This window comes from Lasioglossum baleicum, unplaced genomic scaffold (genome assembly GCF_051020765.1).
Source record: "Lasioglossum baleicum unplaced genomic scaffold, iyLasBale1 scaffold0383, whole genome shotgun sequence".
In the NCBI taxonomy this organism is placed as follows: domain Eukaryota; kingdom Metazoa; phylum Arthropoda; class Insecta; order Hymenoptera; family Halictidae; genus Lasioglossum; species Lasioglossum baleicum.
In genome coordinates this window covers 118174-140942 of record NW_027469443.1, presented here as the reverse complement: position 1 = coordinate 140942, position 22769 = coordinate 118174, and the positions used below count along the sequence as shown (strand labels likewise).

The window sequence follows — 22769 nt, the reverse complement described above, 5'->3', positions numbered from 1 at the left end:
TATAGGATCTAAGTTGCGATTGCAGTTGTTTGTGGAACTTTTTAGCGATTGCATTTTCAGTGTTCAATTCGTCTAATTCTAACTGTAAAAACACATTATAATTGAATTCTGATGGTAATACATATATGGTACACACACATACACACACACACACACACACAATGGTAGATAATAAATAAATTCAAATTCAACTTTCATGTAATATGATACGAATCAATACTTACATATTTATTGAGTCTTTTCAATTCTTTCACTACGTAATTCATTAGATCGAGTAAACAATTTTGTATACTCATCATTTTTGGTGTGATCTTTGCATGCAATTCAATCACCTCAGGCTGCAAAATGTAATTAGTAGTTGTCGTTTACAATGCACAGTGTGTGTTGCGTTAAAAAATCATAGACTACATAATTTAGTTACCTTGTGTTTTCCTAAACTGCTATGTACAAGCGAATGGAAGCGTGGCCATAAGTACAACTTCTTAACGAATAAAGCCTTCATTATGCGTTCTACTTGCATATACCTGACAGTGAATGCTAACGCTGAAGTAGTATAAATGCCTTGATGAAGCCTGTCTAGAAAAATTCAATAAAATGAACAATCGTGCTTCATTTTATGTTGTACAGGAATGTATTATGTTTCATTGTTAATACATACTTTATTAGTTTGTCGATATAAACGAAGAGAGAATGCTTTTTGATATGAACGTAGAATGTTATGCGCTCTATACAGGGTGTCTCAAAATTAGGTCCGGAGCCGAAAATGGGAGGTTCCTGAGATCATTTCAAGCGACATTTTCCTTTGAAAAAATGTCGTCCGCGGCTTCGTTAACGAGTTATTAACGAAAAACACGGACCAATCAGAGCGCGAGCTAGACGCGTGCAGCCCGGCGCGCCGGCAGCCGAGTGTCGGTGGCACGCCGCGATGTCGTAACGAACAAAAGTTTCTCGATGATGTGAATCCTCGCCAATTTCGATAAGCTTTGGATATGTTGTCAATACCATGATTCTGAACAACATTTCCCTTTACAGTTTCTGTCGATTGGCTTTAGTTTACGACATTATTGTAAAAATTTGTAATTGTAAATCGATCGATGTACTATTTCCTATCCGATTTCGATAATCTTTGGATATGTTGTCAATACCATAATTCTGAACAACATTTCCCTTTACAGTTTCTGTCGATCGGCTTTAGTTTACGATATTATTGTAAAACTTTGTAATTGTAAATCGATCGATGTACTATTTCCTATAAGATTTCGATAATTTTTGGATATGTTGTCAATACCATGATTCTGAACAACATTTCCCTTTACAGTTTCTGCAGATCGGCTTTAGTTTACGATATTATTGTAAAAATTTGTAATTGTAAATCAATCGATGTACTATTTCCTGTCCGATTTCGATAAGCTTTGGATATGTTGTCAAGACCATGATTCTGAACAACATTTCCCTTTACAGTTTCTGTCGATCGGCTTTAGTTTACGACATTATTGTAAAAATTTGTAATTGTAAATCGATCGATGTACTATTTCCTATCCGATTTCGATAATCTTTGGATATGTTGTCAATACCATAATTCTGAACAACATTTCCCTTTACAGTTTCTGTCGATAGGCTTTAGTTTACGATATTATTGTAAAAATTTGTAATTGTAAATCGATCGATGTACTATTTCCTATCCGATTTTGATAATTTTTGGATATGTTGTCAATACCATGATTCTGAACAACATTTCCCTTTACAGTTTCTGCCGATCGGCTTTAGTTTACGATATTATTGTAAAAATTTGTAATTGTAAATCAATCGATGTACTATTTCCTGTCCGATTTCGATAAGCTTTGGATATGTTGTCAAGACCATGATTCTGAACAACATTTCCCTTGACGGTTTTTGTCGATCGGCTTTAGTTTACGATATTATTGTAAAAATTTGTAATTGTAAATCGATCGATGTACATACTATCTCCTCGCCGATGTCGATGAGCTTCATTTCAAAGGAAAAAGATATTTAAAACATCGAATTTATAACATATTTCAAAGTCATCGAAATCGGTGAGGACCCACATCATCGGCAACTTTACCCGATCGATAGAAGAAGCACAAACTTATTGAATCAAAAACTCACTTATTCAGCCGTAAATCCATTTGACTACCACATACAACCACCACACTTTTACATAATTGTTGAACTCGTAGCACACTTTTATAACTCGTATCGATATCGAACGAAATTACTTACTCCGACGCGGAAAGAGTTCGATGCTCTTCGCGATGCCGCGCGAAACTGTGCTCTCCCAGCGTACAATGTATTCGATGAAGGCGTCGTTTAAAACAAATGAAATCGTTCCCAAGGAGATATTGATTTTTCGAGAATCATATGATTCTCGAAAACACCAATTCGAAGATTATGTAAAAGTGTGGTGGTTGTATGTGGTAGTCAAATGGATTTACGGCTGAATAAGTGAGTTTTTAATTCAATAAGTTTGTGCTTCTTCTATCGTTCGGGTAAAGTTGCCGATGATGTGGGTCCTCACCGATTCCGATGACTTTGAAATATGTTATAAATTCGATGTTTTAAATATCTTTTTCCTTTGAAATGAAGCTCATCGACATCGGCGAGGAAATAGTATGTACATCGATCGATTTACAATTACAAATTTTTACAATAATATCGTAAACTAAAGCCGATCGACAAAAACCGTCAAGGGAAATGTTGTTCAGAATCATGGTCTTGACAACATATCCAAAGCTTATCGAAATCGGACAGGAAATAGTACATCGATTGATTTACAATTACAAATTTTTACAATAATATCGTAAACTAAAGCCGATCGGCAGAAACTGTAAAAGGAAATGTTGTTCAGAATCATGGTATTGACAACATATCCAAAAATTATCGAAATCGGATAGGAAATAGTACATCGATCGATTTACAATTACAAATTTTTACAATAATATCGTAAACTAAAGCCGATCGACAGAAACTGTGAAGGGAAATGTTGTTCAGAATCATGGTATTGACAACATATCCAAAGCTTATCGAAATTGGTGAGGATTCACATCATCGAGAAACTTTTGTTCGTTACGACATCGCGGCGTGCCGACACTCGGCTGCCGGCGCGCCGGGCTGCACGCGTCTAGCTCGCGCTCTGATTGGTCCGTGTTTTTCGTTAATAACTCGTTAACGAAGCCGCGGACGACATTTTTTCAAAGGAAAGTGTCGCTTGAAATGATCTCAGGAACCTCCCATTTTCGGCTCCGGATCTAATTTTGAGACACCCTGTATACAAGAATGCCAGTAATTAAATTTAATGGAACTCTATTTTTCAATAAGTCCACCACAAAAATTCGACCCGATATAAACAAAGCTCCACCTTCTAGATACATTAATGTCCTGTAGTACATACAAAGATTAAAAAGAAATGAGAAGAGCACATAAAGAAACAAATTTCTATGCTCGAAATGAAAAACTGATTTAAACCTCTCGTCGGAATTGCATTCTGCGGTTACAACACAGGGTAATTGTTCTACACCAAATTTCTTCAATCTATCGATAAAGTACTGTTCGTCGCGTGAGCTGTATAGTTCCTAGGACTATGACCAAATTTCCTGGGTCTATGTAAGCTCTTAGTACATTCGCAAAGACAGTTTCTATGCCAAGTCCCCTAAAATAAATAAGAAATTAAAATGTGAAGAATATTTTATGGTAAAAGCCGAAAAGTGAAAATGTAGTAGGTACTTTGCTGTAACAACGAGACCATCCTCGTGCAGTATTTCTAAAAGCATTTGATTCTCGTATTCCAACATGTTTGCTTTTTAAATTGTTCACTATAATTATTCATTCATCAAAACAGTATTTGTAAAAGTATATCTAAAAGTTGCCACACAATGAACACTGAAACCGGTGAAGTTTGGTCCTGAAAGAAAGCTTTTGGATAATTGGATACTTCAGAAAACATACCTTATTGTTATCGTCTTCTTGGGCATCCTCTGAATTTTTATTGTAAAATATAGTTTCCGTATTCTCTCTGTTTCATACACTAAGAGAATATATTTACTAACTCCGTGAGACGGATGTCCATAAATTCCTACGCTAACTGGTCTCTGAAAGCTAAAAATTTCCAATTATTAAAATCTTTTGTCGTATAGATGATTTTACACTAATTCGAACAATTACCTGTCAGGTATAACAACTGTGTCTTTTCCACAAGTAGCGGATTGTAGACAATATTAATCATGCTCGTAAGTTGGTTTTGTTGTTATTTGGGAAGCATATATACAGGGTGTCTCAAAATTAGGTCCGGAGCCGAAAATGGGAGGTTCCTAAGATCATTTCAAGCGACATTTTCCTTTGAAAAAATGTCGTCCGCGGCTTCGTTAACGAGTTATTAACGAAAAACACGGACCAATCAGAGCGCGAGCTAGACGCGTGCAGCCCGGCGCGCCGGCAGCCGAGTGTCGGTGGCACGCCGCGATGTCGTAACGAACAAAAGTTTCTCGATTATGTGAATCCTCGCCAATTTCGATAAGCTTTGGATATGTTGTCAATACCATGATTCTGAACAACATTTCTCTTTACAGTTTCTGTTGATCTGCTTTAGTTTACGACATTATTGTAAAAATTTGTAATTGTAAATCGATCGATGTACTATTTCCTATCCGATTTCGATAATATTTGGATATGTTGTCAAGACCATGATTCTGAACAACATTTCCATTTACAGTTTCTGTCGATCGGCTTTAGTTTACGATATTATTGTAAAAATTTGTAATTGTAAATCGATCGATGTACTATTTTCTATCCGATTTCGATAAGCTTTGGATATGTTGTCAATACCATGATTCTGAACAACATTTCCCTTTACGGTTTTTGTCGGTTGGCTTTAGCTTACGATATTATTGTAAAAATTTGTAATTGTAAATCGATCGATGTATTGTACATACTATCTCCTCGCCGATTTCGATGAGCTTTATTTCAAAGGAAAAAGATATTTAAAACATCGAATTTATAACATATTTCAAAGTCATCGAAATCGGTGAGGACCCACATCATCGGCAACTTTACCCGAACGATAGAAGAAGCACAAACTTATTGAATTAAAATTCACTTATTCAGCCGTAAATCCATTTGACTACCACATACAACCACCACACTTTTACATAATCTTCGAATCGGTGTTTTCGAGAATCATATGATTCTCGAAAAATCAATGCCATATGATTCTCGAAAAATCAATATCTCCTTGGGAACGATTTCATTTGTTTTAAACGACGCCTTCATCGAATACATTGTACGCTGGGAGAGCACAGTTTCGCGCGGCATCGCGAAGAGCATCGAACTCTTTCCGCGTCGGAGTAAGTAATTTCGTTCGATATCGATACGAGTTATAAAAGTGTGCTACGAGTTCAACAATTATGTAAAAGTGTGGTGGTTGTATGTGGTAGTCAAATGGATTTACGGCTGAATAAGTGAGTTTTTAATTCAATAAGTTTGTGCTTCTTCTATCGTTCGGGTAAAGTTGCCGATGATGTGGGTCCTCACCGATTTCGATGACTTTGAAATATGTTATAAATTCGATGTTTTAAATATCTTTTTCCTTTGAAATAAAGCTCATCGAAATCGGCGAGGAGATAGTATGTACATCGATCGATTTACAATTACAAATTTTTACAATAATATCGTAAACTAAAGTCGACCGACAAGAACCGTCAAGGGAAATGTTGTTCAGAATCATGGTCTTGACAACATATCCAAAGCTTATCGAAATTGGCGAGGATTCACATCATCGAGAAACTTTTGTTCGTTACGACATCGCGGCGTGCCACCGACACTCGGCTGCCGGCGCGCTGGGCTGCACGCGTCTAGCTCGCGCTCTGATTGGTCCGTGTTTTTCGTTAATAACTCGTTAACGAAGCCGCGGACGACATTTTTTCAAAGGAAAATGTCGCTTGAAATGATCCCAGGAACCTCCCATTTTCGGCTCCCGACCTTGCTACAAAAATGATTGTCTTGAAAAAAGCTAACAAATCATCTTACCATCGTCTTATTAAATCAACTTTCTCGTAAATGTCAAAACAATTCGTACTGTGTTACCGATTGAGGAGCGCGATTGTTTGTTTTGTTTTTGTTAGACATTTAGAGTTAGCGAATATATACAATATATAAATATACATATATATGTATTATCACATAATTAACAACATCATTATCAACATCATTGAATGATGAGAATATATAATATTTATATATATTGTTTATAGTAATCAATAGCCATGATTTATAATTGGATTTCATATTAATCGTAATTTTCTTAATTGGATTACGTTTGGCCCAACTCTGCTGGAAAGTAATTTATATTACTGTTTTATTGTGATATAGCAACTGCTATTAGTTGGGGGGGGGGCGGAGACGACCATGCATACTATTGCCAGAGAGTATATCTATTGCATACGAAAATCCAGGAGTAGTATTTCAAGATTGAAAGCTCACTCTACATATATTCTATATGTATATATATATATATATATATGCTCGGAGCAACTACGGCCGCTAAGGGGAGCGAGACGCGCGGCCGGGAGAAGTGGGGGTATTCCTTGAGAATCCTTAGCTCGCCAGCTCGCGTGCTATTGCGTGTTATTTCTGTCCATGCCTGCCCTACTCTCAATGTCCACAGCGTGTTTAGAAAAAAAAGTAAACAGACGCCGCGCCGAAACAGGCTTATTTACATTGTCACGGAGCGTGCATAGTAAGGGGACACTTTTTTTTGTGACAGCGTCAACGCACAGTGATCGATTCCTCGATTCTAGGTGGACAAAATTCAAATTTTTGTGTTCTCTTGTAGTAATAACGCTTCATTTCTCAGAAATCATGACAAGTGTATAAAAACTACATGAATTTAAACGAATTATATCATTTATTTAAAATGGACAAATATAATAATTAATTGTAACGTTTGTGAAAATAACATAAATTAAATAATGTATAGTTTTTGTCTAAATACGTGAATAAACAATACACAAAATGGAAAGAATTAATCTTAACTCATATTTAAAAATTAGATAAAGTTCTACAAAAATATAATACAAAATTACAAAATTATAATAAGGAATGTGCATGACACAAAGGTGGATATTCTAAATTATTATAAATTATAATTGTCATATGTAATTCTCGCAGTCTGAAGTACATATTCTGTAAACTTTCTATCGTCAATTTCAATACCACATGGAATAGTAGCATACTCCATGTCTTTTCTAAAAAATGATATAAATGACAAACGGGGCAAAACGGGTCAACGATATTTAGTATCATTGTTTTGAAATAAGTATTCTTCAAAACTATCAAAGAACCAAGTCCGGCCGAGTCCGGGAAAACTAAGTTATACTATTTGACCTCTTCTTAAATAATATTATTAGTTAACCTGTTGTATATAATTTACACGGCAAAATAAAATTATACCGATATGTAAAAATGAAATACTTACCTTCGCTTACGCGCTCCATTTTTTACATAATAATTTAAACAACAAACAAGTTATACGATGAAGAAGAATTAGCTTATTTATAGTATTTCGCACAGGCAAAACTTTAGCACCGTATTATCGTCGTAATAACCACGTGCAATGGAAATATTACGTTATATATCGAATAAATTAATATTCGTGAACAAAATAGAACGGCAGCGAAGATATCTGAAGTTGATCAAATTTACCATTTTGTCCACCTAGAATCGAGGAATCGATCACTGTGCAACGTGCCGAACGTCGAGCAATCACATCGAGCGAATGCTACGAAAATAAAACAATTCTTCGACATGATTTCCAACTTTTTCTTTTAGACCTTGTTGTTCGAGCTGACGATATAGGAGTCTATTGTTTTCTCCATGTGCTCTGCTCCTATAGCAAAGTACCAACCTCTAATGAATCTTAAAATTTAAGATTCAGATATTCCAACTGCGCAGAAATAACTTAAGTAACAATAACAACACAAAAAAATATAAACATAGGTTTTGCCGATGTCGCGGATGTCGTTACAATTCAGTCATATTGTAATTTATAATTCTAATTCTTCATTCAATTCAATTACAATGTAATTCGTAATTGCAATTGCAGTATACAATTATAAAACACATTGTAATTAAATGATGTAAAATGTAATCCGTAATTGCAATTGGAGTACAATTATAAAATACTTTGTAATTAAATTACATTAATTACGAATTGCGATGTAATTAAGTTAAAATTAAAAATTAAAGAATAATAAAGTAACAGGTTAGAAGAGGTTGGAAAATCCATGTGAAAGTTTCAAACAAAAACTTCTACGTTACACATTTTCCAAATTTCAAACATAAACATGAAATAGCGTTACGTATTATAAACGAGGACGAGAAATAGAAACTACGCCGCACAGAAAGCAAACAAGTATATATATATGGAAGAAAAACATAAAAATATATCGCACTTCTTCAAAGTTCTGGGCTATAATTTGGAGAGCTGTATTTCAATTATATTGTATTTCAATAGCACATCTACATGATTAAAATACTTATTATTGGTAATTGAATTAATTGCAAGAAAAAAGAAAAATTTTCGAACCTTTTTTTAATGCAACGTATAGCCAATCGAGAACTGATCAACTTTTGTTGAAAATATTTTTTTGTCAGATTATCGCAAGTACTTGAGAAATCGTGAAAAGTGTTACGTGGGACACCCTGTGTATTACACAGAATACAATTCTTCTTTCTCTTAAATCGCATTTCTTAAGTCAAACAATTGCTTTTTTCAATGTAATAACGTTAAAAATTACTTGATATACGCACCCGTGGTAAAATCAACAAGTGTATAACTTTCCTCCTCACAGTAGAAATGTCGAAAAATTCGGTTTTTATTGTTTTTGACAATTATATCCCACAACAAAAATCTGAAATAAATTGACGGCACTGCCTGTTGTGGTACTTTATCAGGGAGCCAAACAGTAGAATGGCATGTTTTCATATTTTCGAGAAATCTGCATTTTTCCGATATTTTGGGGGGTTTTTCAATTTTTACGATCACAGTTTGCAACAAAAAAAAATCTGAAAAATTCTCTAAAACGCGCATTAGCACTGTGGGTCGTCAGGGGCGGCCATTACAGTATTTCACGCGTAGATCCGAAGCCCGAGGACTATTCGCGGATTAGGATTCGCGCGTGAAGCGCGCCAATGAGGATAAGTTGTGACTACGGCGGCGGGGGGAAATAGGATCGACGCTCCGCCGCGGAGCGTTACCGAGAAGACGGGATGGCAATTGATGGCAATGTCGCGCTGGCTTTCGTAACGGAAGGTTGTCGCGGTTGTAAAGTGTCGTGAAGAGATCGTGGCCGATTCGGGATTCTACTGACAACGTAAGTACAGACATCTTTTTCTGTAACCATTCTGTACTTGTATCCTTCCACTTTCGTATAAAAATAGTCTTATTACACTATATACATATACACTGTTATGCAAAAGAATGAAGCACCCGGCCATATTTAGTAGAAAAGCGTTAAAAATCAGATAAGAACACAGTAAGCTTTGAAAAAGGATTCCGCTGTTTAATTGAATAGTTCTGAGAATATATGTGTTATTGTGGATTATCTAATACTCTCTTTAAATGCAATAAATCATTGTACAATACAATTTCTATATATAATGACATTATTTGTCATTGTGTCTTATAATTATACTGAGTGCTTGTTTCTTTTGCACAGTGGTGTATATACTTATAAGAAGAATTAGACATAGTCGGTTTATATACGTTGTTGTCAAATGATGTTAATATTTTAATATCGAAATGTCTCTAAAAGTCGTTATAGTTAAAGTTGTTGTAGATCAAAGACGTTAACGGTCAAAGTCATTGCAAAAACGCAAGAATTCGGGCCATTTAGATTTGTTATTCCCATAACAGGCGTCTCGGCTAGGGGGAGGTCACCGCGTCCGGCAAGTCGCGTAAATAAATATGTATACCGTATCGAATTCGTGTTTCTAGCCGTTGAATTATTTATTTATTATTAATTGTGATTTAGTTTTTGTTGGGGGTAAATCGATGATGCGTTCTCACACATAATATAATATATATATTTGGTTAAACATTACACGTATACATATATGCAGCCAACTGGCTTATAGAACTAAAGTATGTGATTACAATACGAGTGCGAGCACATGGTACCGGCACAGCCGTATGACGACGAGAGAACAAAACGAGCGACACGATCTCAAACGCGCGGCACACACAGATGGCGCTGGAGCGGGGACGAGCAAACCCTTTCAGTTTTTAACTGTTGTCTATATTATATGTAATTGTTGTTGTAATTATAACTATTGTATATGTAATTAATAAATTTGCTCTTTCTGTTGCAGATTCCGAAGAGCAGCTTGGTAGCCGAGATCGCTGATTTCAAAAATTGAAAGCGAGACGCAGCGGCAGCGTCGTGTCGTATTTTCTTCAAGGAGGAAAGGACGTGAGCGTGAGTATTTACCTATTATGTACCTTCCAAATTAAATTGTGTTATTGAATATCCACTAATGAACAATTTATTAATTCCATTTGAATTCTTTACTTATTATTAATTCGGATGTAGCCAGAGCTGGGGAAAATAGTATTTTAAATAGTAAATAATCCTATTTATTTTTTAAAATATATGTACAACTTTGAAAAGAAAATATTTTACTTGATGCAGTCATTTTTGAAAATAAAATAATTTATTCGAGGCAGTAATTTTTTTTAAAATAGTTATTCATTTGAATAATATTGAAAATATTTGTATTTTGTCTTTATACATATATTTTCAATTTCAATTTTTAATATTGCTGAAAATAATGGTACGAATTCTATTGTATTTTATCTTATATCTTAAATAGAAGATTATTTAATATTTTGTTTCCTTTTTTGATTCCAGGAATTCACAACAACTTCACATCAACCCCAACGCAGCTTGACACCAACCTCAACGCAGCTTGACACCAACCCCAATGCTGCTTGACACCAACTCCAACACAGCTTCACTTCACCTCAACAAGTAGTAAGTGAACAAACAACTGTCTTTCTTACTGGTAGATTTTGACGAGTACAATGACTAATCACCGGATCAATCATATTTACCATAACATATATATTTTCTGTCGAAAATCAAATGGACTCGATATATCCTGATGGAATTTTACAATGATTTTTTAATACCTTGTTTCCTTTTTTATTTCAGGATTCTACGCAGCTTCACTTCAACACCTACGCAGCTCGATACCAACTCCAACACAGCTTCACTTCAACACCTACGCAGCTCGACACCAACTCCAACACAGCTTCATTTCAACACCTATGCAGCTCGACACCAACTCCAACACAGCTTCACTTCACCTCAACAAGTAGTAAGTGAACAAACAACTGTCTTTCTTACTGGTAGATTTTGACGAGTACAATGACTAATCACCGGATCAATCATATTTACCATAACATATATATTTTCTGTCGAAAATCAAATGGACTCGATATATCCCGATGGAATTTTACAATGATTTTTTAATACCTTGTTTCCTTTTTTATTTCAGGATTCTACGCAGCTTCACTTCAACACCTACGCAGCTCGACACCAACTTCAACACAGCTTCACTTCACCTCAACAAGTAGTAAGTGTACAAACAACTGTCTTTCTTACTGGTAGATTTTGACGAGTACAATGACTAATCACCGGATCAATCATATTTACCGTAACATATATATTTTCTGTCGAAAATCAAATGGACTCGATATATCCCGATGGAATTTTACAATGATTTTTTAATACCTTGTTTCCTTTTTTATTTCAGGATTCTACGCAGCTTCACTTCAACACCTACGCAGCTCGATACCAACTCCAACACAGCTTCACTTCAACACCTACGCAGCTCGACACCAACACCAACACAGCTTCATTTCAACACCTATGCAGCTCGACACCAACTCCAACACAGCTTCACTTCACCTCAACAAGTAGTAAGTGAACAAACAACTGTCTTTCTTATTGGTAGATTTTGACGAGTTCAGTGACCGTGAAAACGCTAGGCGTTCCTGCGGTTAATAATCTGTTTCTTAGCTAGGTAGGGTCGCTTTTTGTACGTCGCGTTTGTTTTTATAAATTTAACAATTTCGATAATATGATAGATTCTCGAATTTGTTAAAAGATAACAATCTTCCTTAATTTGGTGCATAATTATTAGAGTCGTTTTTTATCATCAAGAATATCATTTGTATTTTAAAATTATTTTAAATTGATCGGAAGCATTAGATATCAGGTACAAAAAGACAATTCGCGACGGATAGATTCTTTAGACAAAACAAGTTAACATATATTACTTTTATAAGTACTTTATGTTTAGTACTTTTTCCATTAGTTCGAAACGTTGCTTTGTCCAAAGGATCTTCCGAGGGTTTTTGAAATACATATTTCTATAAAAATTGAGAACAAATAAATCAATAAATTATTGAATATTTTTATTAAAATCTTTCTTAGTCTCTTTTCGCTCAACAATTAAATTTTCCTGAGCATTTTCATTAATTTAATATTTGATTTGTAAATTGAGATTATATTTTGAGTTGAAAGTAGAGTCATTTTGCAAAAATGCATGAACGTTAGCCCGTACAAAATCTAACGGATTCTTTTAGTTAGGATTTTCAGAATAATGAGGTTCCCTGCTCGTTGCCCGAATCCTCTCGCGTGCCCAGGTGCTACTCAGGAGGATGACAGCAACGGGCACATGGAATATTATTTTTTAATCGTATGTGTGGCGACTGACAATCGTTAGTGTATCGTGCACGACGCATTTTCCACTTCTGTGTGTGTGTGTTAGGCAGTGGAATTGCGTCGGTTTCTTAAACTAGATTCGGTAGCGCATATTCCCGTTAATCTGTGATATGCTACATGGCTTCTCGTGGAATGTGTGTGCGCGTAGCTTTCTCATTTCATTAAAAATAACATGCAATATTAAAACTTACGCGCGTAATTAAATTCAGCGTTAATTCAGCTGTTATTTCGATTTATCCCGCAATGATTACTAACATTGTCAGTCGATTTCAGGAAAACTGGTACGTAGTACCTTAGAGTGTGCTTGTGATTCGAACGTTAGGGTGTCGGAGGCGTCCCGGGACGTTCTCTCTAGGTGTTAGGCTGTTGCACCCTGGCGTCTGTGTGAAGATCGTGTTGCGAATGTGTTGGAGAGCTCGTCTTTTGCCATTTTTTAAATATAGGGCTAGGTAGGTAGGTAGCTTACCTTTTCTTGGTGTGATTGTTTATTGTAAGTAGGTAGGGGCCGGGGCTGGCTACCGTTTTCTCTTTCGGGTAGGCCGCGATTCGTACGGTAGTCAGTCACTGGAAGAGCTCGAAGTTTCGTCTCGATTCTTCCGGCTCGTGTAGCTTTTCGCGGACGCGGACGCGAACGCGCGCGAATTAGGGTTTCGAAACGTTGCGCACCTGCTCGATTGCACCAGCGGAACGATCGGCTTCTATCGAAACTTGTGATTTCTCTCGGAAGTCGTCGATCGTTTTCGCTGTGATTACGTTTAGGGTTTCAGTTATTTGGTGGAGCGCCGAAGAAAAAGAAGAGGCTATATGCCGAAGTGGCCCCAACAAACTGTCGCTCAAGAGGGCAACTACAATGGCCTCGCATCTTCGGATGCGAGGTCATATCGTTACTACCTTGTAACTGTACTCGTTTGTAGAAATAGTAGTAGTAAAAGTAGTTAGTTGTACATATGGGCAGGCCTTGCCGCCCCAACGATCAGCGGAGATGGGCACGTCCGCGATTTGCAGTAGCGTTGCGAAAAAATCACCGAGATCAAAGTTAGTGTTGCGGTTATGCTCGCGATTTCCATTCACTTCAATCAAGTATATTCAATTAACTTCAATTTCCATTGTATTCAATATGTAGCGTTGCGAATGAAATAATCGCGATTCCCTTTTCCATTTTTACTGTTACTTGGAGCAATTTTGAGATATTCCAATTTTGTAAGAGTAAAGTTTGCATAGTTGATTTGCACAAAATTGACAGTCATCATTTGGATCTATGTGTATGTTCGTTGAATTAGCGTTGCGCAGCAGAAGAATCGCGTTTGCGTTCGAATCTTTCGACATTTCAGGCGCCCATGCTCCAGCTGCAACGAGCCACTGCAAAAGCGGTCCACGTAGTCGATGCGGCAGTCGGGTGCGGTGTAGGTATTTTCGATTTCGGTTAGAGTTGCGAGAAAATCATAATTTGTTGTCGCGATTGTTTTAGTGTCGCGAAAAATACCACCGCGTTGTCTATAGGCGGAATTAAAGTGGACGCGATAGTTGAACGATCGCGTTTACACGCATATTGAAAAACGCACCTAAACGATTCAATTTAATTATAAGAGTCGCGACCTCGTATGAGAGTAGAGGATCAAGATGGCGGAACCAGTAGCGCACGGAGCATACGACCATTAAATTCCAGAGATACTTAATATTACTAGAGTTTTTAATACCGTCAAAAAAATGTGGAGCATACGCCCACCGGACCACTACGTAGAGAAGAAATGTATTGGTACGTTCTCAGGCCAGGTTGCCGTAAGCAGTTAGCGCAAAATCACGGTGCACGTTACTACGTTCAATTCCCCGCGGTGTGCCACAACACGACACGTTTGCCGTTCCAGCAATGGAACAAGTGTTTCCGCTGTCGTTCGACAATACCGTACGCAAAAAGAAGACGTATTAAGTTACGTCACCTGTGGCGGTATGCACGACAATGCCATGGTGAGCATCGTATTAGCATCTAATGCGGTGCAAGCCATGGTGTTGGGCGTGACTTGCGATGGCGGAAAACACTGTAGCTTACCTGAACGTAGCGACGCGTGCCTTTGGCCATTTGATGGTGTGTGAGCGCTAAATGCAGGGAACGGACCACTGCGTTTCACCAGCATGTATACTTTTCGGACTAATCCCCCACGACGTAGTGATTCGATCGCGTTGATAGACATACACGATGTGTATGTAAAACGCATCGAATCATTGCGTTAAGCGAAGTAGTTTTATCGATGGAATTTCATCGCGCCACTGGTTTTTGCAATTCTGCAATAATATTCGAGGTCGCGAAGTATTGTAGTCCCCTTCTCGTATGTTACTGTGAGAATTTGCAGAATCGAATCAGTTCAATGTGTCAGTTTTCAATAAGTGGTAGACAATTCCGCCTCCTAGAGTTGCAATAAATCAAATGCCGCACTGCACCTCAACACGCGACTGCTTCTAAAATAGAACAGCAATAGTTGTTCCGTATTATCGTTTTACTATATTTTTGTGATTTAAAGGTGCGCCTCTCCCTTTATTACTGCGATATTTACTGCATTCGCATAATGGTAAATACACATCTGCGTACAGTATGCAGCAAAATGTTTCAGAATCATGTGCTTTCTCGTACCGCGGGCTAATCAGTCAGGAGAATCGCTTAAGTAATATGAATAAAGCTATATGGACGCTTTTTTTTAATGACAAAGAGAAAGGAAAACGATAGAACTGTACTAAGGTAAGGGAAGGGGGAAGAAAGGAAGCGAGGAATATATACACACACATATATGTTAAAAATTGAAAAAGACTCGTCCGCTTCGAAGGTTTTGGGGTAAGTGCCGTGGGGTCTAACACAGTCCTCTCACCAAAAGGCACCCTTGCCTTCCCCACTCCGTGGCCAGATCCTCTTGGAACAAAGTCTCAATTCTTTAGGGCAGCGTGGTCTTGGGTTGCATACCCTCGGCAAGTTTCACTCGTCACATCCTCATAAACATGACCTTCCCGAACGATAGCTGGATGGCCCAAAGTGCCCACCCGCCATCGTCCGAGGACGGTTCTGTTTATTCTCATCCGTCTCTATTCAGGGCATCACGTACGCCCAGGTCCTACCGTAAATCCTTCCAATCTTAAAGGTCGCCTCGACATCAGCCCTTGACTTTGCTTAAAACACGTTGACGCTAACATATATATATATAATCAAAATTTATTCGAACGGCTAGAAACACGAATTCGGTACGGTATACACAGGCCCGGCGTTACCTTTTGCTGGTCCCGGTTCAAAAATTTTGCGGGTCCAGAATACACATTCAAATACTATACTTAAATTCCATAATAAGGAATTATGTATTACAAATACAAAGAATGTAACATATATATATTTTGTAAGATGAATATTATATAATTTTTCTTGCTTTTTTCGCCGCAAATTCTTGGATTACGTCATCAAAATTGATTGTGTTTGCTAGTTCGCATTCTATTGAAAGAATAGCCAGAGATGTAAATCGTTCTTGGCTTATTGTCGATCGAAGATATTTTTTGATTAGTTTCAATCGCGAGAAACTTCATTCAGCTGAAGCCACGGTTACTAGCGTAGTTAACATTATTTGTAATGCAATTAATTTTGGATACGCTTCCGAAAGATTGTTTTTTATAATGTATCTCATCGCATCTAGAGCCGAATAATTGGCTTGCGTTATCGATCGGAACATCTTAATCTCTTCATACATTTCAGTTCCGTCGATATCTCCTTCCAAATGTAAGTGAAGATCTTGACAACGTTTTAATAAATATTCGTCATCTAAATTCGTAATCTCATTCATATATAGAAAACCAAAAATATTCTGGTGATTTGCATATATTGCATAAAAGCGAATAGCCCTTACACTATCAAAACGGCATTCCCACCTAGTTTCCGATAATGGTTTAGGTGTAATTTTTTCAACATGATTTTTTAAAACATCTCAACGTGATGTTAATGCTGCAAATATCGTATAAATCTTTTGTAAAACACCAAAAAAATGTAGTGCTTGGGTTGATGATTTTGCTACATCTCCCTGTAACAAATTCAAGTTGTTACTACCGCATGGTACATAAAACGCTTTATGATTTTTACGTAATATATTTATTTGCTTGTACTCTCCCTGATACATTCCCTTTATATTGGCACCGTTATCATATCCTTGTCCGCGACAGTCAGATATGTTTCGAAGATCCGAAGGGCCGCTCTGAAATAGTTCCACCAAGCTTGATTTTGGTAGCTGAACCATTGAGAGCATCATGAACCCTTTCTATAAGTCTGTTGTTTAGACAGAACCTTCCCGCTGAGGTCTTAATGCCTCAGGAATATCCCAATCACGCTGGTTGTCAACACCAGATGTATATCTTAGGTCCTGGACCACGGCTTGTGCCAAAATTCTTGGAGCCGGAAGCGCCATGTATTGCCAATGTGTATTATGGTCAACACGTCCGTAGTCTCCAGTGGCGTTAGGCCATACTGGAATTTCCAATTGATGATGTTTACCAACTATCTGCAAGTCACCGATGCACCGTAGATATGAATCTATTGCTGGTGCTGTAGAATAATTCTTGTCTTTAAGATAGTTTAAAAGACTTTGCTCCTCCGGATCAAAATGACCCTTGAGGTGCCTTATTTGTGCGTATCGGGCATACAAATGCATGTACATGACATATCGATAACAAGAACGTGATACTACTGTAGCAAACCGTTTGTCAGTGGCTGCTCTTAAATCATACTCCTTATCAACAAGTGGTATAAACGACTCGTTTGTTACCGTAAATGTACGTCGTGCTCTTAGCTCGTTGTAGCCTGCGAAATCGTCACAATCAAATTCTATATTCATCGGATCGTTTGACAATGGACTTGGCTTTGTACTTAACCTCACGTTATCCTGCGCCCTCCTACCCGCTTCGGGCCTAGGCAATGGAGAAGCGACTGCTGGTCTAAGACCAGTTTGTTTCTGAAAGTTTTTCTTCTGAAACGGACCTTTCGGTTTTGGTTTTACATCGGTTGTACTTGATGTTTCTGTTTCGTCTACTTCCTCTTGACGGGCTTTTGCAGTGTTTTGACATTGTGAGAGTTTTGTAATTGTTGCGTATCTTCGCGAGTTTCACCAAAGTAAATTTGGATCCTAACGGATCCAGAATAAGCATTATTGTTTCGGATAGTCCTTTTCCTGTTGTATCGTGAACTATTTCTTTGATAAAACGTTCTTTTATTTCTACGTCATCGTCTGTTATGTTAACATAACGAAGGACAGCCGATAGTTACTCTTGATGGCTCACATCTGGTGTACAATCCAATAAAATGGAATAATATTTTGCTCTCTTTATTGCATCGATAATTACTCTTTGTACTTTATTTGCCATTGCACTTATTAATTCGTTTTGAATTGAATGAGATAAATAATGATGCCCTTTTATGGCTGTTTTGTTTAAATGGTAATTTAGAACAGAATCAAATTTTGCAATTATCTGTATTAAACCCAAAATATTACCATTTTGCGGCGTGTACAAAGTATCGGAACTTCCTCGGAAAGCTAAATTGTGTTGCGCCAAATATAAAATACTAGCAGATATTCTTTGGAAAACTTGTTCGCAAGGTGCCATTTCAAGTTTTAAAAGTTTTTCTAACTCTTTATCGATTAGATTGCTACTGCGAAAATTTTGTTCAGTCTGAAGCCACATGTTTATTGCTTGTAAATGTACCGCAGATCGTTCGTGCATTTTGACTCGCTGTGTTAAGTGACGCCAATCGCAAAATCCATCCCAATGAAACATCAGTTGTTGAAAATAATTTACAAGCGAAACAGTACACCATATCTTTAGATTTAGAATAAATTAGCCATCTTCGTGCTTTCCTTTGCCCATTCGCCAGTATTCTTGTAAAATATGTTGCAGAAAAACTCCTTTTATTTTCGTTCTTAGGGAAGTTAAATTGATTAACTTGTACAGGACCATATGTTGAACTATTAAATTTACTGTTTGCTGTATTTTTTTAATTGGCCACGTGCTAGGATCTTCAATGTCGAAATTCCTGTTGTCTTCTTTTTGTTCTTCAATTTCCATATCTTCAATGTCTTTCTCTCGACGAGTTTCACAATCGCTCGTTTTCCTATTGTTTTCATTTTCGTCCATTTCACTTTCGTTGGTGTCTCCTTGTTTTTCCTTCACGGGTGTATTCAACTGTTGCTTTCCTTCTTCCAAAGGGATCTGATACATTGCCGAATGTTCTTCATCTTCGTTTGGCTGTCGTGAATGACCAGTAGTTTCAATTACGTATTTCATAATATTGTTTGTTTGCTGCTTAATATAACCGTCTCGCTGCTTCTTCCTTTTCAGTTTTTCAGCCTCACTCATATATTTCCTTCCACGATCTCTATCTCTGCTAGCCATAACGGTTCTTTAAAAAAAAAAACATATTTCTGTACATAAAAGTTTATGTCTGTTACAAAAATGAATAAAACCGCATGCAAAAAAAAACAATTACTGCAAAAAGATAGGATAAACTACATATTTCATTAGTTTGTATGTAGTTAAAACATTTATATGTTATTGCTTACTGTTCGGCGGCGACCGACGCGATGCGACGGTCGGATGCGCCTGAGGCCGGGACCGCTCAGAGTTGAGCACGCGAAGTCAAGAAAGAAGTCAATAAAGAACAGTACACTGTTCTCCCGAATCCTCTTACTGCTTTCGGCTTATTTGTTGATCACCCTCATTATTCATTTCCCTTACGATTATCCGCTGCTTATAACTGTATCATCAAACTAAATATGAAGGATTTTAATAATTTATTTACGTCAATTCTCGTTAACGTACAGAAGACAACTGATTATTTATAAATCATTAGAAACGAAAGAAAAATTTAATTCTCACGCACATTCACACGCATTCACACATCTTCACACACATTCACACTCAGAGATGCCGCTGTTTCGATTCTCGATTCTCCCCCCCCCCATTTCTCGATATTCCCACAAATACATATAGTTCATCTGTGGGCGCCGCGCCGCGCCGCACAGTGGTGCGAAATGGCCAAAAGGTGGCAAAAAATCCGTAAAGATGAAACTACGTTATTCATACCGTAGAACCATCACTGGGATTTCCCCGCAATCTTCTCTAACAATACTTGGAAATTGAGAATAACTGGATTCTTGAATGTATCACTTTCAGGGAGTAAAAGTTCATGTTTTAGGTGAAATTTTTAAGGGGCATAACATAAATAAAAAAAAAATTGTGAAATTCATAATTAAAAGAATATTTATTCTTTCTTTTTTTAATATTGTTATTACAATTTTTTGTTAAATAAACAAAGTTCTCGTTTAATTTGCGACCACTGTCACAAAAAATTCAATAGGCATTTTTCTGACAATATACATATAGTGACCTCTATAAAAATAATTTATGTAATTATTGGAAATATGGGTTATATAAACTGAACTATGTTTAGAATCAACAAACTATCATTTATTTGATATGCAAGGAAGGACGTCGGGACACGTTGAATGACAGAATGAAAGTGAAGCATGAAACAAAAATTAACTATGAAGTTGTATTCAATTATATAAAACAAATTTATTTTTGTTTTATTGATTATATAATTTCAAATACACCAACAGTAATACAAAAAAATTGTTATTAACATTTTTTATACAAAAAGGATTAATAAATCATATACATTTCACATTTTTCTTTATTATTTAGAGGTTGATATTTAAACTTAAATTGCGGCCAAGGTAGCCGAAGTTGGCCGAGATTTTTTACACAAAATTACTTCAATATAACACCTTACTAATACAAGTAGTGCCATACCGTAGCTCCTTAACACTTTTAAGATTTGCTTCCATAAATAAACAATGAGCGTTACGCAAAGATGCTTCCGATTAATGCATATTAATTAATGTTAAACAACTTTATTGAAAAATTGTTTGTGCCAGTTAATAGTTTAAAGCATGCATAATAACCCCTATAAATTGCAGAGCTGTAAGTATTCACTTATAGACGCAATAATTAAATAACTATGGCATTGAAAACTGATGATTTCCCAAGAGAGAAAAATAGGTTACTTGCCATGCGTATATCTCCGTAAAAATTTTTTTTTAAAAATCGGACTTTGGCACATTATACATTCACTATTTGGTAATACAAAAATAATATTTTTTTTTTTAAATAAAAAATTTATAAAATCGATTTTTGGCCGCCTCTGTACCACTGTGCGCCGCACCGTGGTTATCCCAATCGCTTACATGGGACATTACCCAGCTTGAAGACACCGATTTTACTGACATTCTTATAGAATATTGGTATCTTAAGGAAATGAAAGTCATATTTTTTCGCATCCATAATTCGCTTTCAAGGGGCAAAAAATTCAATGAAAGTACAAAATCTGTAATTATATATGACTTTCGCTGGTTATTGATTCGTTGGTTATTCGAATGAAATCATTCGGCCAGGATTGTGGCGAAAACGTGGCGAGAACGACTTGTGCCGAGATCGTGTCGAGGCAAAACTACGAGCCCTCACGCGCAAGTATGGCGTGGCCACAATCTAGTCATCGTGTGTTTAGAACAGCTGCGAGCGACGTTCGGCCACTGTAGTGCCCGTTAGGTGGCCTCGGCCCGCTGGGCTCGAGATGTGGCTATCGGCACGCTTTGCTGTATGGGGGGGAGTCCTGAAATAAAAAAATAAAACAAAAACATATTAAAATCGGTTCGTACAATGTCATTGGCATATAAAAACATTTTAATTTAAATGCTATTTAAATGATTTCCGGAATAGAACTTGTAGGATGTACAATTTTTCAGTAATACTTTGAAAGGAAATGTTCTATAATAAAGATTAATTGTAAAAATGTGTTGGTAGTACCAAGTTGGTACTCACATTCTCTCCCCCTTGAAGACAACACAACACGTTGCTCTCGATCTCAGTATCGATGTCGTTTTTGTTGGAATTTATATAGTAACAAAAATAATCTACTATTAGTTAGAATGTTATACTATTCCTTTACTTTCGAGAACGCTCGAATGGTACATTGTATCTATGCGGCTCACGCCATGAGACCCTCAACCTCCAAGTATTTCTGAGATCGTCATTCGTTTTTCAGAACGATTCTCACTCGTGTTCTAAATCTTGTAGAGTAAAGACGTGCCTCTCTGCGTAGCTTCAAATATAAAGTTGAATAAATTCCATTTATAGTTTATTGTATAGTCTTTTAGTTTATTTGTTTATACCCATATTCCAATAGTTTTTGGTCGTCAAGGTAGGCAGAATTAGACATCCAGCATTAGACAGCATTAGGCATCCACCATTAGACAGCATTAGACAATAGGTTCAAAATATTTTGTACCCTTAGGGCTCTGTAACAGAAAGAATAAATCCATTTAATCTCAATAGGAATTAAATAATTGAAGTTGAATATTTATTAATTGTACTTACGCTCGCGTCCTCTCTTGCTTGAAGAAGACACCGAGTAGCATCGAGTAGTCTCGTTAAACGATATTTTAATATCGAATAATACTGCCGTATTATAGTGTAATAAGACTATTTCTATACGAAAGTGAAGGATGCAAGTATAGAATAGTTAAAGAAAAAGATATCTGTACTTACGTTGTCGGTAAAATCCCGAATCGGCCATGATCTCTTGAATCGGTGAATCACAACACTATACAGGGTGTCCCAAACTAAGTGGAAGTCCCGGAAATGGGAGGTTCCTGAGACCATTCTAAGAGACATTTTCCTTTGCACCAATGTCAACTTCGGCTTTGTTTAGGAGTTATTAACGAAAAACACGGACCAATCAGAGCGCGCCCTGGGCCGCCGCGCCACGCCGTGTCGCGCCTTGCCGGCAAGCGAGTGTCGGTGGTACGCCGCGACATCGCAACGAACAAGAGTTTCTCGATTATGTGAATGCTCTCCGATTTCAATGAGCTTTGGATATGTGGTCAAGATCATTATTCT

The 22769-nt window shown here is 36.9% G+C and overlaps 1 protein-coding gene, 1 long non-coding RNA gene and 2 pseudogenes across 5 annotated transcripts in view; 1 reads left to right on the top strand and 3 right to left on the bottom strand.

Annotated features, from left to right (window-relative positions):
* Nucleotides 1-17: 17 nt before the first annotated feature.
* LOC143220218 (DNA repair endonuclease XPF pseudogene) lies at nucleotides 18-730 on the bottom strand (annotated as a pseudogene). The gene is made up of 4 exons (XR_013011599.1): nucleotides 659-730; nucleotides 422-576; nucleotides 225-338; nucleotides 18-82 (listed from the first exon to the last, which is right to left on the bottom strand). The product of XR_013011599.1 is annotated as a DNA repair endonuclease XPF pseudogene (transcript).
* A 2565-nt stretch (nucleotides 731-3295) lies between these two features.
* LOC143220219 (uncharacterized) lies at nucleotides 3296-4283 on the bottom strand. 3 transcript variants are annotated; one of them, XR_013011602.1, is made up of 5 exons: nucleotides 4180-4283; nucleotides 3964-4113; nucleotides 3742-3897; nucleotides 3484-3667; nucleotides 3296-3396 (listed from the first exon to the last, which is right to left on the bottom strand). It is a non-coding gene; the product is annotated as an uncharacterized LOC143220219 (long non-coding RNA). The 3 variants fall into 3 exon arrangements; XR_013011601.1 differs by having other exon boundaries at nucleotides 3742-3873; nucleotides 4180-4275; XR_013011600.1 differs by lacking the exons at nucleotides 3964-4113; nucleotides 4180-4283 and having other exon boundaries at nucleotides 3742-3954.
* A 5899-nt stretch (nucleotides 4284-10182) lies between these two features.
* The window catches only part of LOC143220217 (uncharacterized), a 109965-nt gene continuing 97378 nt past the window's right edge, over nucleotides 10183-22769 (top strand). The window contains exons 1-4 of the mRNA XM_076445906.1: nucleotides 10183-10199; nucleotides 11223-11388; nucleotides 11569-11646; nucleotides 11827-11992. Of these exons, the coding sequence (XP_076302021.1) occupies nucleotides 10183-10199; nucleotides 11223-11388; nucleotides 11569-11646; nucleotides 11827-11992 (427 nt within the window). The remainder of the gene's footprint in view (nucleotides 10200-11222; nucleotides 11389-11568; nucleotides 11647-11826; nucleotides 11993-22769) is intronic.
* On the bottom strand, nucleotides 18681-19339 carry LOC143220216 (uncharacterized; annotated as a pseudogene).